Genomic DNA, 24,218 nt, shown 5'->3' on the forward strand with positions numbered 1-24,218 from the left:
CCTAGCAACATCACCTGTTCCCCAATTCACTCCATCTATCAAAGCTAAAGTACAATGTCTCCCACAATAAGAGTTTTGTCCATCTTTGTAGTAGTATGTCACGAGAAAAAAAATCAAAAATGTCAGAAAAGTACCTCGGCTTGTATTTCTGACATTAATGAGAGGGACGTCAGCTGTCTGACAGTCAGAGAGAGGAGAGGCTGCTGCTCTGCCAGCGGTGAACAGTGAGTCTGCACAATTTGAAGACTGACATCCATTTAAGAAGAAGGGCTATGCTACCTGAAGTGCAACTTTTGTTTCTAGTTATGCAAAACACGTCGGTGAGCTGGAGTATCACTTTTTTCGTGTTCTCGCGTGTGCTTGTTGAACAAGTGGAGTGATTAATGAATGTTTTAATAAACTTACCACTGAATACACCTGCAAACAAAGCGCAAAGGGCTGGAGTAAAGCGGTGCTCAGAGAGTCTTACTGAATAATCTATAGATATACAAGTGTACAAAGACAGATGTAAAAGGAGTTTAAATTAAAAACAAAACTATAAAAAATATTATTATTGTTATTTTTTTTTTTTTTTAAAACTGTGGGACTAAGTAGTAAATAATTAGCATGCACACATTATTTACAGGTTATCATTTCAAATATGCTGCTTATCACCAGCAGTGAACTGTATTAGAAATCACTGACATGGATCACCAGAGTAAACAAGCTCCAAACATTGCCATGCACGTAGTGAAGCCCGACAATTACTATGAACAAAAGGGCTTGATGGTGATTAGGATGTTGAACATATGTTCTTGAGTTCATTTCTGGCGTCAGGAAGACTTTACGATTTAACCTAAATCATTCGGAAACTAAATACACAATTTGATCCCGTGTGTTGCCAGGAGCTGCCTCCAGGTCTTTATATAGTCCAGTCATGGATCAGTCTGTCCAGCAGCTGCAAACAAACGAGCTGGAATACACTGCATGATTTGCACACGTCATTTTAATTCATACATTTGAGTAGGATGGCTCTGTGGTGCACTACTGCAGTTATTGGAACTTTGGACTAAAGAGTTGAACTTGATGAGTGACACGTTTGGTTTACTGATAAAAAGAAAAATATTATTATTATTATCATATTGTGGTGCATGATACTTCATCATGACTGACTAGAAATAACAATCAGTGGTGGGTATACAGTATGTTTCTACCAAATATTTGTCAACCATTGGTTTGTTAAATGCTGTTTTAAAGCCCCTGGGTTTTTTTTTAATACCAGAAGAGAGAAATATTTGGATGAAAAAAAAGATCATATCAGCAGTCAATGACATCATGGCCTCACCCACACCACTCCTTTGTCTGTTTGCCTGTAAATGGGACTATTATTTATAAAATGGACATTGTGATGATTTGAAGAAGACGTGAAACTAACGCTTGGAACCATAAACTCTTCAGGAAAATGTTTTCTGATATTATAAGAGATTTAAGATCATTCTCACATCGACTGACTCTGTGAAAAAAAAAAAAAACCCTAATGAAATTCAAAGACATCTGTGGTTGATTAAAATCTTTGCCACAGAGACTCATCAGCACATGTACAGCAGTTCTCCATGTAAATACTCACGACCTTGTGCATTTGCACCAGCTCAACAGATGAATCAGTGTCTTTGACAAACAAAGAAATTGCCACAGGTGCGGTGAAAGAGTCAGATATTATCAGATCGAATGCTGCTATAAACCACTGAAGCTTACTAAATGGGCTTTACCGCACAAGTCTCTGTCTGATGGACCTTGGGGCATCTTATATTGATAAAGAGATCAACAGTGCTGTCAGTTACTTTGTAACTACAATGCCTGGAAGCTGCAAAACAAAACAAACTTAAAAACATCTCCACTGGGAAATAGAGCAGAATAATAAGCAAGTGAACCCTACTACTGCCATCCATTTGTCAGCTTTCTCTGTAATTTCAGGTTCATACGAAATCTGCAACTACACAGAACGCACTGAATGGTTTGCACTTTGGGAACACGGCTTTTTCACAAAAACAGCAAGTGTGGTGCAGCATACCTATTGCCATGTAAACCACCAGTCAATACTTTTGAGTCAAGGTTAATCTGAAGACGTTGGAGAGATTTGTCGGGTCGACAGCAGCCTGGGCGCTCCAACTGCTGCTCAAAATATTGAGTTGACTGAAAAATGAGAAATGCTTGACCTTTTGTAACTGAGACTCAGCCAAGAACAACTTAATATCCCAGTTTTGCTGACAAATATTCTGCGTAGTGTCAAAACTGGAAATGCATTGCTGATGCATTGCTCTTCATCATTGTCACCAAAGGCTGCTCCAGTAGGACTGAAATGGAAACTTTCACCTGGATGTGAAAGCACAAAGCAGTCTATGAAACCTGAGTCTAAATTTCCAATTCATCACTGCTGGAGCAGCTCCACGGTTTTCCTTTGACTGGCACCAACGTGTTAATCCTTGCATTAGGCTTTTAGTTGCTGTAAGATTTGTAAAAACTGAACAAAAATAATATCTTGATCATATTTTGTCTTTAAGTGCAATGTGCACACACACACACACACGCACAGAGATCCAAATACACATAAACCCATGAGCTTTGCAGGTCCACTTAGTACAGAGAGCAACTAATCTAATCAACTAGCAGCTAATGCACAATGAAAGCAAAGCCATTTACTGAAGATGCCAGTCAGCCTGGACAAAAGAGGAAGACAGAGACAATCTGAAGGAAAGTTTATAGAGGACAGATCAGCCAGAGCTGGACACATATATAACCGAGAGGCAGACTCTTCTGTAGCTGCTTGAATCATCATACTTTCCTTTTTTTAAATTAGTGTCATCATTCAAAAGTGCTCTCTACCATCTCTATCCATGCTTACCTGTCAGCAGTGCTGCCTCACTCGCAGCCCAGTCTCTTCTCCAGAACAAATTGCTGCTCCACTACGTCTCGCTCGATCTGTGAGTCTGAATCTGTCTCTCTATCCTCCAACACCTGCTGTCGGAGATCACCCTCTCTCCTTTCAGATGATGCTGAGAGCAGCCCTCCCTCTATCCTCCCTTTCCATCCTTCCACCCTGTTATCTCTCTCTCTCTCTCTCTCACACGCGCCTACCTCCTGCGATAAACACATGCATTTTCCTCACTTTCTTTTTATTCTGCTGCATTTTCTTCAGCTTATTCTGTCCATCCCGATGTTTTTCATCTGCAGCCCCCCTCATCTGTCTTGATCTGTGTTGCTTTGCTTGGCATTTCCCTCAGTGAGTCTGCCTGTTTGCAACAGACCTCTGCACATTCAATTGCACAACAATTTGGCAAGCAGAGGTAGGCATGAAAACTAATTTCAGGGGTAAAAAAAGAAAAGAAAGACTGATCAGCCCTGTTATTTGTCTCATTCTGACAACACGTTCTATCCACATACAACCTCCACTGCGTCAAATAGCCTTTGCTCATTTGAGATAATTTCGGTGAAAAAGCTGTGAAATGCTGCAGAGTTTGCAGTGCATTCACACAATAATGAGGAACATCATTAAGACAGAGAGAGATATCACTAGTCATGGCAGTTTGAATAAAAGCATCTGCTGCATTTGAATACCATTATGCTTGTTTATCATGACCATCTTAATACAGTATCTAAAAAAAGAACATTTTAAATGCTACATCAATCTGTGTTCCAAAAAGTCCACTGTCTTCTGTGACGAGCATGGAAGAGTACACTCATAAATCATGATTGATTATTAAAATAAATGTATTTACTAGGATTCAGTTCATGCATTTATTTAACAAGACTGTCCCATGCATAAATACTCTAAGATCGAATCAAAATTGTATGCCAATTCATCTTCCTCCATCATCTTTGCTATAAAGCATTTCCTTTGATCACACGTGTGGCTACTTGCTGTAAATTACAGTTGCATCTGTATTTCTATGAGAAAGGAGCCAAACAATAAAACACGCTACAGGCCCTGAAACCATAAAGGGAGTCGTGGCTGTCCTCTTGCCACACTTGCCATGTTGGGATACCTTAACCATAACCAGTTAATGTCTCACCCTGATCGTAACCCAAACACAACTTATTACAAATTATACCCAAACACAGTAGGTAGTACCGTGCAACACAGAGGTCTCGTCTAAGCTGCACCACCACTCATATAGGGAAGATGATTCCCCAGGGAGGATAGGAATCACCTGAAAAACCCATCAGATCTACAACACACAGAACATGGAGTATGATGCGGGCAGGTTAGGTACAGCCAACATATTCTGCCTGTTTCAAAGCCTGTCTGGATCTAAAGATGAAAGAGTGTCTTTTCTTACACAGAGCAGAACAAAATGGGAGTAAAACCAGGTCAGAGGGAGGTTGACAAAATAAATTATCAACATGTTTCAAGTAAATACATGGGAATTCTGACTTGTCAAGTTAATTAGATGGTGTGAAGTTATAAGAGCAGGTGTACGTGGGCCAAGCTGAGACGCTCCATTTCCATTCCTCATTTCATTTGTTCCTTCGACCTCTCTGTCTCCATCTCTCACTGTGACTGTCTGCTCTGCCCACAGTCGTCTCCTGCAGCAACTGGCTTTATGTGCACAAAATGCAGCACAAGCACCACTTTCATTTCCATGAAGTTTGTTCCTTGTGATGCCCACGAACGCTTCATGCTGAATTTCACCAGACATCGGTTTTATAAGGTATGTTTTTGAGCTTTAGCGATACCTACTGTTATAGGGTCAAACTATTTGTACCTGGATAATCTAAATAAGACATTATTCACATTATGTAAATACTCAATTCATTATCCTGTTAACATGGTACGATGCCTCTTGTCTACATTGCATCCTCTGCTGGGATTAAACCTGATTAACTGATTATAATCTGATTAAAGGCGGATAGGGTTTTTGTGCACTATAGCAGCACTATGGAGCTGAGCGATGAAAAATTGTGGAATAAGGGGAAAGTAACCAGGAACAGTAAAGGGGTACAAACAGCGTCTTGCACTGGAGAGAAGAGGAATGAAGGTTAGTAGGAGCAAGACAGAATACCTGCATGTGAACGACAGTGAGGATGCAGGGAGTAGAGGTAGAGAAAGTAGGGGTCAACCATCCAAAAATATGCACAAGAGGTGAAGAAGAGAGCGCAGGCAGGGTGGAGTGGGTGGAGACGAGTGTCAAGTTTGACATTATTTAAAGGACAGAAAAAGAATGTTGGAGCTAAATTTAATCTAATGAGCTCATTTTATGTGGAACTAAAGCTTTCTTTTAAACAACACTGTTCAGGGAGAGGGGAGTAGGTTAAATGCTTTGCAACAAAAAAACATCAATATCATTTATATTCAGTAACCATAGTATCACCATGGAGTGAAAAAAACAGCACTCTGCAGAAACTGTAAGTGCTCCAGCGTCTAACTGGGTGATGTGATTAGAATGTGGACAGCAGCTACACCAGGTGCCAGCGACTCCTGAGCAAAGATCAAATGCAACAACAATGAGGAAAAGCAAACAAGATTTTAACCTCAAGAGGAGACTAAAAAGCTGACAATTACAGGAGAGGGAAGGAATTTTCTTATTTGAACTTCATTTAACCAGGAAGTTCGAATCCCAGAGAGGCAGGGAAAAAAATCCCTTGAGATTGAAATCTCTTTTTTTGAGGACGATGTTGCCGACATCATCTTGCGATGTCGGCAACGTCTTGAAACCAGAAAAGAACATAGTTGGAAGAGAAGGTGAAGCTGGGGGAGAGGCAAGGGATAGATGTAAGTGATCGAGTGGCGTGGCAGGTCTCCATGCATTAAATCCACCATCAATCACACTTTTAAGATCTGCCCTAACGCACACCTTGCTTTCACTTCTGTTTGACTCTAAATGGGAATATAATGACACCGTGCTGTGTTGAACAAGACCTGGAATTAGCGATTTAGACCATGTGAAATGTTGATATACTGAATGAAGTGAGACTAAACTAAACTTACAAACTATAGTTGCCTCCTGACGTCACTTCAACAGAATACAGTTTTCAGGCACGTCCTAATTGGCTTCACTTGCTGGATCTGCCGACTGTCCACTTTCTTTAAATATACAGTCTATGACTATACTGCTTACATAATACAGACAGACGGGAGGAGACAAAGGAGAAAAGATGGAATCACAAGAGGAGAAGCAAACGCAAGGCTGGAGCCATGATGCATAAACTAAAAAAACAAAAATTGAGTAAATTTTACGGCAGAGCAGGAGCATAAAACCATCATACATGCTTCATAAATTCAGCCACTTTATCTGTGGGCTCCATACATAAGGTTTGTTCATGGTTCTGTGGAAATCTAAACCAATGTGCCTTTATTGACCTGTGTTTATGAGTCATGAATCAAATCTCTATAGGCAATCACAGCATGAAAAATTCAATTTGATTCACCGTTGTCCAGACAGAGCAACGGTGACTACACACAGCATCTATAAATATGTAGCTGTTGACAGGGACTGCCATCGTTTAATGATGGATTTGAGTTAGGGCCTGAACCATTTTGAATAAATATCTCATTGCGACTACTTTGAATGAAATTGGGATATGATGCACGATATTAGGGGGAATTATTCTCATTTTTTCAGGGCCTTTCCGCCTGGAGTTTGCATGTTCTCCTAGTGTGTGTGTGTGTGTGTGTGGGGGGGGGGTTCTCCGGTTTCCTCCGACAGTCCAAAAAAATGCAATATGGGGATTAAGTAAATTGGACACTCTAAACTGACAGTAGATGTAACAGTGTGGTTGCTTGTCTCTGGCCCTGCGATGGGCTGGTGAAGAGGGTGTAGCCCGCCTATCTCCCTATGTCATCTGAGATTGGCATCGCTCCCCCTGCAAGCGTTAAAGCTTTATCCTCTTTATAAACAAAAATGCATCACTTCCCCATCAACTCTCCTGTGCTCTCTGCATCCAATCCTATTCAGTAAATGTCTCCTGCACCAAAAATAGAGCTTGATTACATGGAGTTGACCTGATCATTCTAAATAGCTGCAACGGTAAGCCACATTGCTCCTTAAATTAGTCTGAGCATTTTAATTAATTAGTGAAATGTACTGATGATAGCTGGGAAGGCCAGTGAAGCGCAGCAGTGAAGATTGTACACCGCATGCTTGCATAATATCAGTAAAAGTGGTGCTTTTAATAACATATGGAGAGCAGACAGACCGAATTATGTGAACTCGTTCTACTAAAATAACCATCTGTATCATCCCTGTGCTGCTCTTCCACTGTGCCTGTGCCTGTTCAGCCTTCGTAGGCAGAGCACATTGCATCTGCAACGTTTTACTGTGTGAACTCACTGAGGATCAGTCACACCTGTGTGGGAAGCAGCAGGACATCTCCTCCCTGCCTGCATTTGATAGTCCGTCCACCAACAAGAAAAAAGCCTTTCATCCATCATGAAATTCAGCTGTTGGTAAAACATTCCCCGAGACACAACCTGGGTGATACAGAAAATGTATTCAAATGTTCAGAGAGGACGATTCGAGCGATGTGACACGGACACAGAGGACAGAAGAGGGTGTTGGAGAAAGTGCCTGAATGAAATCCAGACCTGGTGCCATGCTAGGGTGTGGTTCTGAGCTGAGCTCAGTCAGTGAGGCTGGAGGAAAGTATGAGATCAGAAAAGGGAAGAAATGATATGTGATGGAGCAACATAGAATCCAACCACGACTCATCCCAGTCGGAAGATGTTGCTTGAAAATATGAAATGATCCCCACAGCTTTTAATAATGATGAATCATTGAAGTACACTGACTGATATAACAATCCCAGTAATATTCCAATTATGTGAGGAATAGATGAATGGAAATGACCCCCCACCCATGTGTCAGTACTGCAGCCTGGTGATAATGGTCAGGTGGTGCAGCAGTAAATGAGACATTCAGTTTGATTCAACATCACAGATCAATGTGACATATTTGAAATGAGTTGACATCCAGGCTGTGAAAGCAGTGACAGGTGTGGAACATGACATTAGCGAGACAGCTCTTTAGAATGTGCACTCAAAACCACCCCCCAACTCAGTATACAAGCCTTATTCTGTCTGTGATGCTGCAGGCTATTTTCTCTCTTCCTGTTTGCCCTCTTATCACAACACTTATGCTTATATTAGGATGGAGATCGGCCATTAGGAGCAATCTAAAGTGAAGCATATCCCCAGTTAGAGGAGATCCCCTTGCAATTTCTCATCATCCAGTACTAAGGACTACTTCATTATTACCCAGCTCCTCCTCTGTCATAAGCTTCGACTTAGAGTGGATGCTGCAAGGCAACGGACATACAGTACTTCCCTCTCTGCATATACTGTCAATAAAATATTACATTAACCCTTAGTGCTCACGTGGCAATAATACACAAGTCTTATCCTAGGGGTGTGTTTATAGGTCACATCTTCAGGCTTTACAAAAGGCATTTTTTCATCTTCTTATGTATTGTTGAGTCAATGTTATGATTGATTGTATACCAGACAAATAAAAACATGTTTTCTTCCATTTTTGTCCATAAAAACAAGCCAAGCTAACTTTGAAATGTGAAGAATTTCCAAATCTCAATCCAATTTTTCAAAATGTGAGTACCTTTTGCTCAGGTGTGTGTTTATATATCTAGAAACAAAAATCATATCATCAGATTACCTATAGGTTGTGCTGAAAACAAGGATATAAGACACTCTATATTGCACATTCTTATAGCCTCTGTATATACATGTTAACATAGTAATGGAAAAAAGCAGCCTAAATACTCTGTGTTCTTAAACAAGATGTTTCTTACCAAACCTCTTAAGGCTACAGTAGGCAGGATTGGTCTCATTCTCAGGTCATTAAATATAGACCAAAGAAAATCACTCCATGTCTAAAACACTCAGCTGATATTGACATGCTTTTACTGTGCCTTGCTTTTTCCCTTTTAAAGTAGTTTGTTAGTGACACTGGAAGAGCAGCCTTTCCACGAAAGGGGTGTATATGTACAGCTGTTTAATGGAGCCGCCAATAGGAGTGTCATCTATTGCCAAGTCTGCCATCATGGACCAGGTGTCGCTAAGGCTGGAAACAGAGCCCTCAAATAACATAATTTATATTATGATTCCAGATTATTACAGAATTAATACTTAACAACGTCAAAAATATGGTACCTACCCCAGCCTAGATGAAGACATTTGTGTTCCAACACATCATTTAAATGAGAATTTGTCTTCCTTGTGATTTTCCCCATTAATGCAGAGTCAAGTTGTTCAGGAGAAAAAAAAATCACATCCAGACTAAATGCCACGACATTTATTCTGGTCTCTTTACTACAGCACAGCGGCAGCTTAAGACTGAGGAGATAAGTACCACCATTATCAGGAGCAATCAAGTTAATGAGTGTTTAATTGGGAACACTGTGCTGTGAACAGTTTAGCACAGTAATAGAAGTATCTTTGCACTTTTCCAGCTTCTTCCATAATGATGCCAGGATACTGAGGTTACATCAACATTAGTAGAAACTGTTTGTGTGGCAGAGGGAGATGGTGGAGACAGAGGAGTTCCTCATAGGACCAAAAGGTGTGAGCATAAACACACACAGTCTGGTATTCTTCTTTTTACATTGCCTGGCCTTGACTTCCACTCTTTGGGACAATCTAAACAAGGTGTTCTCCTCACCTTAACCATAACACGTTAATGCCTAACCCCAACCTCAACCTAACCACTGCCTTTTTACTGTAAGACTGGAGTCTGGCCTCCATGAGGACTACTGGTAGTGTTTATGCCAGCAAAGGTCATAAAGAGGTAACAATGACAGGGACCATGGTCCAGGAAAAGCCAGTATATAAAGTTGCAGCAGGCCTGAACGACAGGCTGAAATAGTTGATCTCATCAACAATATTAATGTTGTACGATCAAAACTCTCTGTGCTTTGCGCCTCCCACCAGATGAATGCAGACAAATGCATGCACTTCATACAAGCTGACCCAAGGCAATCTCTCTCACTCTAAAACACCAGCACTATGCACATGCAATAATGCCATTGAGTATCTGCTAGAACAGTAAATAGGCTGAGTTCCGAACTGCCACAAACTGGATCAGAGTTCAGCAGCTTGACTTCTTCAGTGGCATCACATCACACGACATCACATCATCCCAATCCTGGAATTTTACTGAACACATTTATAGCTCTTCTTTATGTGGCAAAGCTGAGACTCAAATCTAAGTGTGACGGGTAGTAGATTCAGTGAATTATCAAAAATATCTTCTTTAAAACTATTTTTCAAAAATTGTCAGTTTTGGCAGTAAATATTGTCAGGTTTTTTTTTTTTTTACAAGAGATACAGAGATTTTCAGTTTGCTGCAAGGTTAAAAAAAGACTCTGCTGTTGTACATTTTCAGACATATGGACAAAAAACTGAGACCACACATTGTCTACCACTTTATCACGGGGGCTGTTGGTGCCAATCCCTGCTGGCCCACCCTGTGGACAGGTTGAAAACTGAGACATGCCATAATTAAACCCCAAAGCCATCACAAAGTCATCAAACCATGCATGGTTTAGGAACAATAACTAGATTTAGAAAAACGTTTCAGAAATCAGTGACCAAAAAGTGACCAAAAATGTAATTATGAATTCCTTGTTATCTCTCGATTAAATTTCTGGAAGGTCTGTCTGAACGTGAGCCTCATATCTCTCCAACAGTTTGCATGACAGTCTTTAAACTTGGCACGTGACTTCCTAAGCGTGGGTTACCGTGGCAACCATGGTAGCAAATTACACAAAGAAATGCAAGCTATGTCTCTCCCTCTGTTTGCCTGTTAATCACATATCTGTTTAACGGCTCGCTTGACAGGCGTCAAACTGTGGCCTGTGACTTACTAAGGGCAGCAGCGTGTGCAGTGCCCAATTTGACATTGTTTGGATAAAGAAATGCAAGGCAACGGCACGGTTTTACTAGTGCTGTGGATGGGCTTTTTAATTTCAGTGCAGTGATGGAATACACAATTGGGATAATGGCTCAGTGATTATAATCAGAGAGCGATACTGTGGGTTATTATCAACTCCTAAACCTAATGCTGCTGAGGCACCATTATCATACCATGCAGACACAGTGAAACCCCATTCCCACTAATGAGATTCAGTGAGTAAGCAAGGGTGTCCTCTCCTGTGTGGAGCCTTGGTGTTTCACCTTTCCAGTACAGCCACCCATTCTCCTTCCACTCTCATTATGGCTCAGTTCTTTATGAGCCTGAGGCCAATTTGATGTATAATAATGTATAAGAAAGTGTCACTCAGTTTTTTCAGCTGCTTCTGGAATCCTGGCTAAGATCCTTGAAACAAAACAACAACAAAACTCAAAACAAAAAGACACAAATGCATACAAAGGAACTTATTAAATTGAATAAATATTTACTTCTCCACTTCTCTGCTCTTGTTTCATTTCTATTTCTTCAGGTGTGTTCACACCAGCCTTGTTTTGAACGGATCCATGGAGTGTTTATGCCCCTTTGCAATATGTGCAAAAGGGAATACACGAATAAGCATGGTGAACAAAATTGCATGCATCATTTTGAATTTCAGTCAGGACATGACTCACCATAAGGTTCTGGTCGTGGAGACGCTCTTGTCAGTTCTACAGAAAGAAACAATTTGACAGCAGATTAACGTTAATTCTAATCAAGTGAGAAATTAAAAGCATCAGCGTCGAGGATACAATCATTCCAATTTTTAAAACTAGACGAAATGTTGAACATATTTATTGCAAATATCTTTTCCAGTGAATATAAAATAACTTTATGAGCCAAACTTCAAAAACGGGGAAGCAAAATGGGGTTTTAACATAACCAGAGCCAAGGTCTCCACCAGAAACAGCCTACTACGAAAATTAGCATGCGAACAACAGCATTATCCCTGTGCTTAAAACAAATGCTCTGTCTTTATGCACTATCAGGCATCGATGCCCTCTTACATCCAGAGAGCAATTACCACCCAAGCTAAGCGAACAAAACAAGCCAATGACACCTGGCACCTACTCCATGAGCACTCTGTCGCTCATAAACGACTTAGTTCCAGAAGTAGCTTCTTGGACACCACAGACGTACTGGAGTCCAGCCCAGCCAATGCCGGGGACAGCGAATGCCTCAAACAGTGGATCAGCCTTGGCAGCCAGACAGCCCAGTGGCTGGAGAGAGGGATCACCCCAAATGAATGCCTCGCCTGCGGCCACTGCCAACCCTGGGCTGTCTGGAAAACCCTGAAGAAACTGAATAAAATGACATCTGACTCCAGCTCTGACAGCTCTGCTCCACAATGCACCACAGAAGACATGGTCGAATCAAATGCAGCCGTGGTCACCTGTGTCAATTACTGTAAGGACATGATACGCTATAAATGATGGCTGGACATGAGGATGGAGAATGAGACAAATCAAGGAAAATACTTTACAGTCTTCCATCCAAAACAGTACTTTTTGAAGACTGTTCACAAAAAGTGGTCCTGGGAACTTAATCTGCAGTTTTGCAAACTAAAGCATCCTCCTGAGCGAACAATGATGACACTAAAGCTGCAAGGACACGTGTTAAAGTATTTTGGGTTCTATATTCTGCAGACTCAACTGTTAACTTAGATATTAGCTATTAGCTCCACCCAAGTGAAGTAACTGACTAATACAAGCTAGGTTTATAATACAATAATAAATAATGTCATCATGTTTGTGTCCGAATATCTTCAAGGATGTCACAAAATATTTATTCAAATTTGATTGAAATGGGAAAAGCAAGTTGCCTGAAAAAGTTGGAAAATTCCCTGCTTGATCATATGGTTTGCAAATTTCTCATTTATATTTAGCTTACCCATTTTCACAATCCGCCTCTGAGTATGACAGTTTTAATGAAGTCAGTCCAAGCATCCACTGTATAGTTACAGGACGGATGCTGGAAAGTAGAGTATAGTGGATGTGTGGAGTTTCACAGATGTGACACACTTCTATAGCTGGGAATCATTTCCTGGCAGATTGGTTCGCTGTAAAAAGCACCCTCCAAAATCGTTTAGATGCAAGGACCGAGGGAATCTTTTTTTTTTTTTGAAGTATAGTTATGGAATGATGCTGGCGAGTGGTGACGAGTGGCCTTTTTCCTCAGAGCGGTAGGAGTTTGGTGGCACGCTCGCTCTATTTGCCTTGCATACAAATGAGAGAGGGCAGATTTTCCCACTTGGATTAATCTTTCAAGCAGCTGTTAAGTGCAGACTCTGTTTGTGGACAATCAATCCACTGATAATCACGGTTTATCTCTTCTCCCTCAGGGTTAAGCTAATCACATACACTCACTCCATCCCTCAGTAAAAGAAGTCCAACAATAAAAAAAAGAGGTAAATGGAGCCATTCCTCTGGTTTAAGTGTGTGATATATAAGTGTGTAAAAATAGTTTCAGCTAGCGGGATTAAAAAAAAATTCTAATTTATGATTTTGACATAGCATCGTAATGTGCCACAAAACCAATATGCTTACTTCTCATTGATTTTATTCTTTAGCATACACAACAAAAACAACATGACACTATGACAAATGCAGAATGTCAAAACGAAAAAAGTATTTTACGGTTAGGATTTACTCAAGGGGGAGTAGAAGGCATTTAATTCACAAGCTTCACTTTGATTTCTTATCACCTCCATAAAACAGTCATAGAATGGCATTTTATTCAGGTTTATCAGAATTGATTTATGCCATATAGAGTGCAGTCTGAAGCTACAACCTCGTCTCAGGATTAATCTTCTCTTCACAAAAAAACCCAACAACAACAAACTCAAACCAAGACACAAATCTTTACTGGTAGAGTAAACATTTAGATATAATAGAAGTAGTCGTAATACAGCAGTGTACTCCATTAGAAGTAAGGGTTACTTACAATGAAAATGTCCTTCAAATAAGAACACAATTAACTTTACACTGAATGTTATAGGTCAGTGCAAAGTTGTGTGACTAATTCCTTTTTTCACACCACACAAGATGATTAAAATATTTTAACTCATACGTAACAAACAACGACCAGTGCACAGACTCTATGATTCAGATTTTTCACTAAGTCATGCAACTGGTCATACGTTTGCCTGTTAATGACGGTCTGCGGTGAAAATACTGAATAAAGTTGCATGAGAGCGGATGGGATGTTGTAAGAATCTGAAATGAGAATCGTCACTGCTTGTGTTGCTTCGTGAAAGTCTGGGCCCCGGCCTTTTGTCATTAGACACAACTCACCTTTATCTGTGGCTATTTGAAATGGAAACAGTGACATTATAGCTCTGCTCTATAATCGTGTTTGTCGTGTTGAGAATGGAAATATTCGCTCCGACAGTCAGCGATACGGTGGGTGATAGTCACCCTGCTGACAGGGCAACACACTGTTTTTGGTGTTAACAGTAAGGAGGGGAAAACAGACCATCACATAAACAACTGCACCTCCATGCACCGTGGAGGAACATGACACTCACTGCGGGGAAGGGAGGGCACGGAAAGGCAGAACGGAGCAAAACAAGACAATTCTAGGCCACAAAAAAAGAGTTTATATTTAAAAAACATGCCACCCACAAGACCTACAGTAGTGGGACTTTCAAATTCACAGTTTCTTCCACTAATGAGTCCAAATAAAGCTGTTTATATACTGTATGTTTTTTAGCCAAAGAGCAGTAAAGTCACCTTGCAAAACATACAAGCATATATTAGTTGTGACAAGTAAATCTTTGATTATTGAAATTTGATTAGATTGATTTCAGAGACATGTTTCTGTTATTTCTTGTACTCCCTCTCTCATATCTCTTCATTTAGTGTGACTGCGTAACAGTGGCTGTGAGCTATTGATGTCAATCACTTTCTATTTATTTATTTATCTTTATTTAACCTTTACTTAAGGTGAGGCCATTTGACAGATACAAGAAAGTAACGACATTAAAGAAAAACAAACAATTTGACACCATTATCATACCCAAAGGAAATAATGTGTGCGATAAATCGTGAATGGCTACAAGCAAGTGCAACATTCTTTGTGATGAGTTTTCAAAAGCGGAGAGTGGAATGACGAAGCGATTTCACAGTTGTGTTCGACTTTATGAACATAAAACGGAGAGGAGCGAGTAGCCATCAAAAGTCTAACTGCAAGACTAATTTAACCAGCACATGTGAATATACGCGTAACACAGTCAGTTGTAGAGCCTTATGAAATAGTTTCATTATTTCCTAAACAAATTTTTTTCTCCGATTTAAATTTTTCCGAATATAAATGTTTTACAAGCAAAACATGTCTTAAAATGTGACGGAATAAAAGCCAACAACCTGTGCTTTTAAGCATATTATGGTGTTCTTCAACAATGTTCTTTAGATCAGGGATTCTCAATCAATCCTGGTCCTAGGGACCCACTGCCCTGCATGTTTCCCTGCTCCAACATACCTCAAATCATCAGCTCATCAGGAAGCACTACAGAAGCCAACATTGTATGTGGAAAATGACGCTGCTGTAACAACAACAACAAAAACATCCTCAAGGAAAAATCCTGAAGGAAAAGTAGGTCAGCTATCTCGTGGTCCAAGTCTGGGCTTCATTCAGTTCCTTTGACAATCCTTTTCTTTTCCCTATTACACAGTCAGCATTGATATCCTAAGAGAGCCTGTTTTTCCGACAGTGCCTCAGACAGCACAAAAAAATATTAATGACCACTGCAAACAAGCTACGGATGGGATTAAAGTGAAATGTAAAACGCTCATTCATGCTCCAGGAATAAAATGTGCTAGTTCATCACATGCAGCTGTGTGTGTGTGTGTGTGTGTGTGTGTGTGTGTGTGTTTTCTAAGAATCCTGGAGCAACGGCAGGTTAGAGATGAGAGAAAGAGTAAGACTAGTTTAACAGAGTAGATCATATATGGATGGATAATTAAGTAGATAAGTGCAAAAAAAACCTAGGACAGGATGTAAAGGAGCGACGTTCGAACAAACTTCTTGAAAAACAGACAAATATTCTTGGAGTTTATGTAAGAATTTAGTTAAATATGCACCAAGATAGTTTAAGAAAATATATCTTTGTTCAGTTCTATAAAAAGTTCTATTGCAAATCCTGGTAAAATGCCACAAAATTCAAAATGATGTTGATGCCCGACACAGTTCACAACTCATTGGTTTGCATCAGGGCACACTAACCTGACTCCTGCCACAGAAATGTCACATTGAGCCTCGTGAATGTTTTCTCAGCAGTCTCAGCAGCGGAATATGACAGTTAATGTAAGTCAACCTGCTAATGAATTCTTATGCATCGTGGAGCTGAGTGACTCATGACTCAAAGTCAAAGTCAAGGAATTTTCATATCTCACAAATTCACTTTGTAAACAAACTGCGTCTTTGCAGCCTTTTCTCGTCTCAACAGCCGAGCAAAGCGCACGCACACACAGTCACTGCTGGGTTGGTTTGTAGTATTTTGTCAAACATTACTGCAAAACACGGACTTTATGCACATTTTCTTAATTTTCTCCTTTCAATAATGCAAATGAGACAACAACAGAAAAGTTGTAGCTGAGGGAGTAAAATAGAGTACCTGCACTACGTAACTAAGCCTTTAATTGAATCACTAATCTCACAATTACTCATTATTCCCAACATTTTAAATGTTTTCCTGAAAATGGCATGGCCTTTCTTAATGGCTTTGTGCTGCTTTTATTTCCTTTAGATAAAACAATCTCTTATGACATTTTCAGATTCATTTACTAATCACTAATCGACTAGAAAAAAAGCTACCAGCATACGGTTTTTATTTATCATTTTAGCTAGTCTGAATTGTCTAAGTACTTTTTTTTTTAACAAGAAACTATTTAATTGCCCACCCCATGTATAGCATAGCATGTTATTGCTATTATTAGACCTACAAAATTATTTTTTTTACGTTACTTATTGATATTATTTACATGTCTACAGAAATGAACTTCATTGTCTTAACTACATGTGGCCCAGCTGGCATTTTGCAAAAAGGACATCAATGATAACCATTTCCCCCAGTTATGACAGAACATAAAATTAGAGATTTTCTCACACACCCTATATCGTCACATGTCATGTATTTACATTTCTTCACACGTCAGCAGCGTGTGATTAGGTTTGGGGAAAACAAGCAGCTGGTTGTGTGTGTGTGTGTGTGGGGGGGGGGTGTTGTTACATGTGTTTGTAACGCAAAGTTAGTGTGCACTCATAATTATTAATAAGTCTATCATCTTACCCTCCATAAGCTCCAAATGTGAAACTCCTTCTCCTCCTCTCCATCGCGTTGAACAGCTGATGACACGTCTCAAGAGATAAACAGTGAAAGCAGTGCCGCTGACAACACTGTGCTACTGAATAACAGTCATTCAGATTCCTTTTAACTCTCTCTTTGTACTTTTCCTGTCCTCTGTGCGTCCAGCTCTTTCCCCTCCCTCCTTGCGTCAGCCCTCATTGAGCGTGTGTTTTGAGTCCATACACACGCGCCGCTGTCCTCCCTCCCTCCATGGGCCTCCTCCATGCTCTGACTAAGTGGCTACCGTTAAAAGAAAGGTGTGTCCTGCTCTCCGCTTGTCATTGGAAGGAACAGGATGATTCCTCCGACCACCGTTCATTCCTTTGCCAGCCTGAAAATCAACACTGGCACAAGGAATCATTTAAATCACAAGGACTCTTTACTCAAGAAAGAGTCTTAGAATGTAAAATAGGCACATGCAGAAGAAATAGCATTACTGATTAATGTGCGTTTGCATATTATTATAACATTTATGGCTTTTTTTCAGTTCAGCCCAAAACAAAAATCTCCAAATAAAAAATGTAGGTCTTGCTCAAGACCCCAGAGATGAAGAGAAGCCCGACTGTTCCCACAGCCAGCACTTAAGTGGAGAGAAACAACTCTATTTTAACAGGCGAAAATCAAGATTATGATGTTACGATTAAGAATTCAGCACTTGTCTATAATTCAAGTAGAGATACTTTCTTTATACAGTCAGAAAGTTTTGTGTTGCCCTTTTATCCTTTCATTCAATCGTTTGCTCAAACTCTTATCCTTGTCCTGAGCTGAAGCCGATCCCAGTGGGCATTTGAGCAAGAGACAGGGTTCACACCGGACACTGGAGGGGTCACCAGCCCATCACAGGAACACCGTACAGAGACATGTATGGTGTTGTATCCATGTGATGGACTGACAAACTGTCCGGGGTGTGACCCTGCCCATCTCCCTGTGTCAGCTGAGATTGGCACAGCGCTCCCCCGCGACCCTCATGTGGAGGATAAAGCGGTAGAAATGGATGGATTAACCTTAACCAACCTGAAAACACCCCATGCAGACATGGACAGTCCACACAGAAAGGCTGGGATTTGAACAAGGAACCTTGTTGGTGTTAGAAAACAAACACATAAGTATGCTATCAGGTCAACATCTTAAATGACAACTACCACAGAAATGGTAAAGAGAGGAAGCCGATTTCCAAGTACACAATCTGTCTTGTTACCCAACTTTTCTCAATCTAGAAACTCTTTATAGATGACATCTTTCCGGCTTCATCTGTTCACTACAGATCAAGCCTTACGTTTCCACTGAAATCAACATCTCTTCTTCTGACGTCTCTGATGATATCAGATAGGAAAGATCTGTCAAACACGACACCTACATCAGGTTGCGTGGAAAGTGATGCCTTTGTCAATCTGCTGGCAGACCATGTCTCCTCATAGTCAAAGAAGAGTGGACAATCTCACCTGCTTGCGATATCAAACCACTTTATTTTCTTTCCATGCTCTCCTCGGCTCCTCCTTTCTTTCATGTCCTTTCTCCTTCCTGTCCTTCATACTGTTTATCCACAGTGTCAGCGTCTGTCCTGTCTGGGGTCAAGTTCATTTTCTGATCTTTTCACACATTCGTATTAACATTGGTTTGCCCCGATGATGTCCCCCAGTCAACCTTTTGTGATTCTATTAAGTCTGACTGGACTCTGTCCAGACATGGGCTATAAATCAAATCAGAAGCCTAGGGAAGACGACATAGGAATGGGTCATGCATTTCCACAGAGTTCCCCCGTCAAGGTCATTGAGGTTCTTTTGCAGACTGCTATTGATACTATTGTTATCTAGAATGTGAACATTCAGGATTTCTGTCTCATATGCTGGAAAAGCCGTTAGAAAAAGAGGAAGGGATGGTGTTGCACAAAAAGAGCAACTTTCAGGATTAACAGCGTTTAGGAACCTTTCAGACGGCTTGTTATGCACAGCTGGACATTTTTAGCCAAACAACATGCTCAAAGAAACTCCCACCTTTAAGCTACGTTCAGATTACCAGCCACTATGTTCAAATCTGATGCAAATCTAATTCATTACAATCAGATTTGATGATTCACATTCACAACTACTAATGTTTTGCCTCGGTATGTGACAGACGTGCACAAATGTCTTTTTACGTGCATCATAAACAACAAAAGAACGTCATATTTATGAGACCACTCAGTGTTGAGGTGGGAGATCAGTGAGATATGATTTACGTTTATTGATCCCCGTAAACTAAATGGAAACTATTGCATTGACTATGTGGGTGATATTTAGCCCTCGAGAACATACAACAGAGTCATATCAACCAAAAAAATTGGATACTTAGTTAGTTGTGTCATGTGGTCTCCCTTGCATCATCCTCAGCAGTAATCCTAAAAGAGAGAAAAGCTCTTCCCTTGCTCACTAAAAAAACATGCCTGCATAACAATTGGCTTATCTGCAAGAGTGCAGTCTTGTGAAATGGGTAAGCGATTTCTTTTCAAACTTATTATCTTTCTATAACGATGATTAATGATTAATCAAATCAAAAAAATAATTCAAGAGGAATTCGTGAAAGAAGAATTTTGTAGAATTATCTAGATTCAACTGTTACACATATTATGTGCAGCTCACTGATGTTCTGGCCATTTGGAAGTGCATCTCTTATAAGGCTGTGTGCCTTCAGCTTATGATAAACCCAAAATGCTCTTCTGTGATAACTGTGAGCTTATCCACAGAAACCATTCACTGGTGTGACTGTGAGCTGAGAAGCTGGTTAAGTCTGGAGACAGATCTAACTGTGAGACCTGTGATGAAGAACACCTGCTCTAATGGTACCAATGTCCAATTAGGCTATTAAAAAAAACAGTTTTAACTATGAATATTAGTGTAAAGATTAGCCAACCCCTGGAGCTGGAGATGTCCTATCCTGTCACTGAAACAGTCAAAACTTTTTCACAGGCATCACTGTACTATAAAAGTCATCACAAAATGGATCGACCTGCTTTCCAATCAGCAGTCCTAGTAATGTCACTGGCACGTCTCACATACAACAATTCTCCAGAGCCAGACGTCTTCTGGGAAATGTGTTATTGTCGCTACAGTAAGTACTTTCAAGACATCTTTTCATTGTTGCTTTCCCTTGGGGCCTTCAAAAGTCCTTACCAACACCAATAAAAGCTGTATGCCCAGAATCAATTGCGTGAGGCAGGTTAGAGGGACAGCACAGCTTGGTGTAATTAGTTTGTGTCTGCAGGTTTCATTCCCAAGATGTTGCAGGGCGCCTGGAGAGCTCTTGTAAATCAGGGCAACCTTGACTTTGAGGACAAGACTGGCAATGGGAGGAGGGGGACAGTAATGGCAGTAATGGCTGCCCTCTGTGATATGGGGTTCAGTCGGCACTTAAACACTTTTGTTACAGTTGTGTACTTTGCTTGCAAGTCACCTCCAGAGCTAAACTTGCTCTGGAGGTCAGATGTCAGAGTAAAAGAAGTCGTTGCTGAGACATAACCTACAGCATATTCAGTATTGAGAGGAGAGAAGAATATGAAGAACTGGCAGAACAAATCATGGATGAGACAAAGACAAGATGATAAATACAAAAACAGGAAGGCTTATAACATTGCCATATGTCACCCCCTGACAAGCTGAAATACAGACTCATAGTCAAGGAACCAACAAATATTGAGGAAGACCTTCATCTATCCTACTGACTGCGACAATAAACACCTCGGGATAACGTTTATTGACGTTATAAATCAAGTGAGAAGCAGGGTAGACGATATCCATTGTGTTTATTTAATGGGTGAGGGCATGCAGCCAAGCTCTCTTCAGGTGACAATTGGTAGTAAACCCTCAAGTGCAGCACCAGCTCTTCCTCTGTGGGTCTTAGGGACTAAGCAGCTATTACAAAGTTTGAGTGGAGTTGCTTCCCTCTGGGAACACCAAAGTGGGACACAGGCACATTAAATATTTACCAGTTACACTACAACCCTGACAACATCACAAGGACACTGAACAGGCAGTGCCTCAGTGGCCTGAAGTGCCCAAAACCATGTCTTCAGTTGCTCTTAGTCGAACTTTCAGCACGATAAAAACGCACTTTCCTTCAGAAAACCCTACGATACACAGTCTCTCCTATACAGGCAGTAAAAGACAGCGTGTGAAAACTTCATTTAGTAGAATTCAAATTATGATTATTAGTAGGTGTATTCTGAGGGCAGTAATAGGAGCAACCGTCAAATTTCTAATCGGAGAAAAAGTATTCACTTTTCCCAAAGAAACCACATGATCCGCATGCGCACAGTTGACAAAAGAGGCAAACAGGCAATAAGAAGCAAAACAAAGGAGGAAGGCAGAGGACTCATTGCACTGTCTTGGCACAACACTACCTCTCTCTGTTACCCAGAGGAACTGTTTTCCACCCTTTTGAGCAGATTAGTGTCTAAGAGCTGTGAATCATGTTGAATTTCAGGCAGTTGGGCTCTGCTGCTTTTCGTGCCGTAGACAACGATGAGTTGCACTGCATTAAAATGAAAAAAAGCAGTATATAAAGACACATACTTTAAAATATTATGATATTATCTAATGTTATCTTCATGACACTGTCCCTTTATTCTGTTCCAGGTTGTGCACAAATGATTGGTCAGCGCAGTTAAAAGGTTATCACATCCAACAAACGAGGTTCTCTCTCTGCGCCACACACTGGCAGAGTGAGATTATGAAGGAGTCCCTGAAATGTCATAACTAGCTCATTAAAGAGAGACAGACTCCGGCAGGAACTCAGGAGACTATTCTCGTCCTAAATCACGGAGCCCTTCTAGAGCTGGATGTCATGAATTTCACAACTCACATCTCCAGGCCTTTATAGCAGAAGAGGAGGGCGAGGAGGGGGGAGGGGGGAGGATGTCACAAGATAAAAACATTAAGGAGATAGAGAGAAGAGACAGAAGAGAGAGGGATTTATTTATAACATGATTAGGCATGACAAGAACCAGTTGCTTTCTATTCCTACTTTATCTGCCTTTATAAACCCCATTTAAAGTCATGAGTAGTGTGGTGTAGCAGAGACAAAGAAGACACAGAAGGTCACAAATCACACTAAGAGAGATTCTGTGAATGTGACCTTAGAGCAAAAGAGAGTAAAGGCACAGTGTCGTAATTCATAGTGCCCATACTCACACACACGCAGACACAAAATCCCACTGAAAACCTCAACCAGGACATGTAACTCTTCCTCTGGGGGGAAACTAGGAAGAGAAGCCCATTGGAACAAATAAAGGAGAGATGTGGAGAGTGGACAAGAGGCTCGGGAGAGAGAAAGCAAAGCCTATTTTTCGTGAAACAACTATTGAGTGAAGCAGAAGGAGGAAAACCCCCGTGGGCCACATCCATGAATTAATGACTTTCCAGACAGAGGAGCAACAGAGACTCATTTAGGGGCCGACTCTAATCACACAAGAGGGTTAGACAGGCACTGAGAGGAGACGGGGAGACATTTTCAATCATGTATCCTCATCAGAACAATCATCCAAACGGACCTTACGGAGCTGTTCACTTTCAAAGAGCCACTGGAGGTCATGTCGGAGTTGTCGTTGGAGCTTCGACTCCGGCAAGACATTTGCAGGATCATCATAATGTGTTTGATCAAATGTGGTGTGTTTTCTATCTTCATGGCATCTGGGGCTGTGCTACTTAATAGCTGGCAAATGAACCATCATCAGAGGAGCAACAATAAATTACAGGAATTTGACCTAACTCATTTATGTTTCTTGGTCAATTAATAACGAAGCAAGAACTATGATTGATGGCAGTTTAGAGAGTAATTTATTGTATGAAATATGCATCTGGGGGTGAAAGAGTTGAAACCAAATAATCATCTGGCCTACTAAATTAATCACCAACTTTGATGATGATATTTTACTCAATTATAGATTAAATAAAAGTTCAAAGATTAAAAAAAAAAAAAAAGAAAAATCATAATTGTAAACTCTAGGATACACTGGTTGACATTTCTGCCACTTTCATACAACTAAATGATTCATCAGTCTCAATATTTATGGGCAGCAGTCCTTACATCACTTCTATTGTTTAACTGTCAATAAAACGGAGGGATGGATGGAATTCAACATAGACAATAAAAATATTTTCCTGCAAACCTTTCACTACTTTGAAAGTGTTACTTAAAATGTTCTGATGTGTGCGCGAACACGTGCAAGCAATCTCCACACACACAATAACAGTGCTTCTACAAATTACAACCCGAAGACGGTGCACACAGTCAAACAGCTGCTGAATGTTAGGGTGTGTGTTTTGTGGCACCGAGTCTCAGAATGCAGTGTGATCACTGTGTTCATGCTCATCTTTGCCTCTTGGCAATATCTCTTCACTTCAGCTGAAGCATCAAAGAGCAAAACAGCTCTTTCATTTGCTTTTGTCCCCACTGTGGCATTTCACCCACTGTGATGGTGCTGGCACTATTCAAACCCTGCTTTGAGGAGCCCCCCAGCTGGGTATTGCTAAGCCAGTTCGTATGAGGAACCAAACGCACGTCACAGGAACCTTCACAGACAAGTGCTCCCATGGGGCTCCTGATACTCAACGCTAATGTAGGGCATTTGTTGTTGCTGTGGCTTTTTTATCTTCTTTTTTTCAGAAATTGCTGCCCGTGGGCCTATTCATACTGTCACAAACATGACCAATCATTTCAGGACTCCATGGAGTGACTCGTGTACCTGTCTGTCTTTAACTGATTAGCCTTCCTGTAGTTCATAGTTTGTAGGCAAATGAAGTGCAGCCAAAATGAACAGTTCCACTACAAACAGTGCGTTACAGTGCTCTGGGGTGACGGGATGGATGAACTGGTTCTATTTGGTCACTTTTTATCCAAAGTTCAGATAACAGTTGGACGTGGAGTTTCAATTCTAACCTTAAAAACCTTTTTATGAGTTCAAA

The 24,218-nt window shown here is 40.6% G+C and overlaps 1 protein-coding gene across 13 annotated transcripts in view; it reads right to left on the reverse strand.

Annotated features, from left to right (window-relative positions):
* Window positions 1–24,218, reverse strand: part of rap1gapb (RAP1 GTPase activating protein b) — a 79,388-nt gene that overhangs the window by 34,148 nt on the left and 21,022 nt on the right. For 7 of the 13 annotated variants that reach the window (XM_058631079.1, XM_058631086.1, XM_058631084.1 and 4 more), the window contains exons 1-2: window positions 17,224–17,351; window positions 11,570–11,605 (exon numbers count right to left, since the gene is read on the reverse strand). The exons of 2 other annotated variants lie outside the window; for them this stretch is intronic. In XM_058631079.1, coding sequence (XP_058487062.1) covers window positions 11,570–11,605; window positions 17,224–17,267 — 80 coding nt within the window. In that variant the 5' untranslated portion in view covers window positions 17,268–17,351. Of the gene's footprint in view, window positions 1–2,881; window positions 2,987–11,569; window positions 11,606–17,223; window positions 17,352–24,218 lie in introns of those variants that run through there. 4 more of the 13 variants (XM_058631087.1, XM_058631089.1, XM_058631078.1 and 1 more) reach the window with 3 other exon arrangements.

This window comes from Solea solea, chromosome 6, assembly GCF_958295425.1.
Source record: "Solea solea chromosome 6, fSolSol10.1, whole genome shotgun sequence".
Lineage (NCBI taxonomy): Eukaryota > Metazoa > Chordata > Actinopteri > Pleuronectiformes > Soleidae > Solea > Solea solea.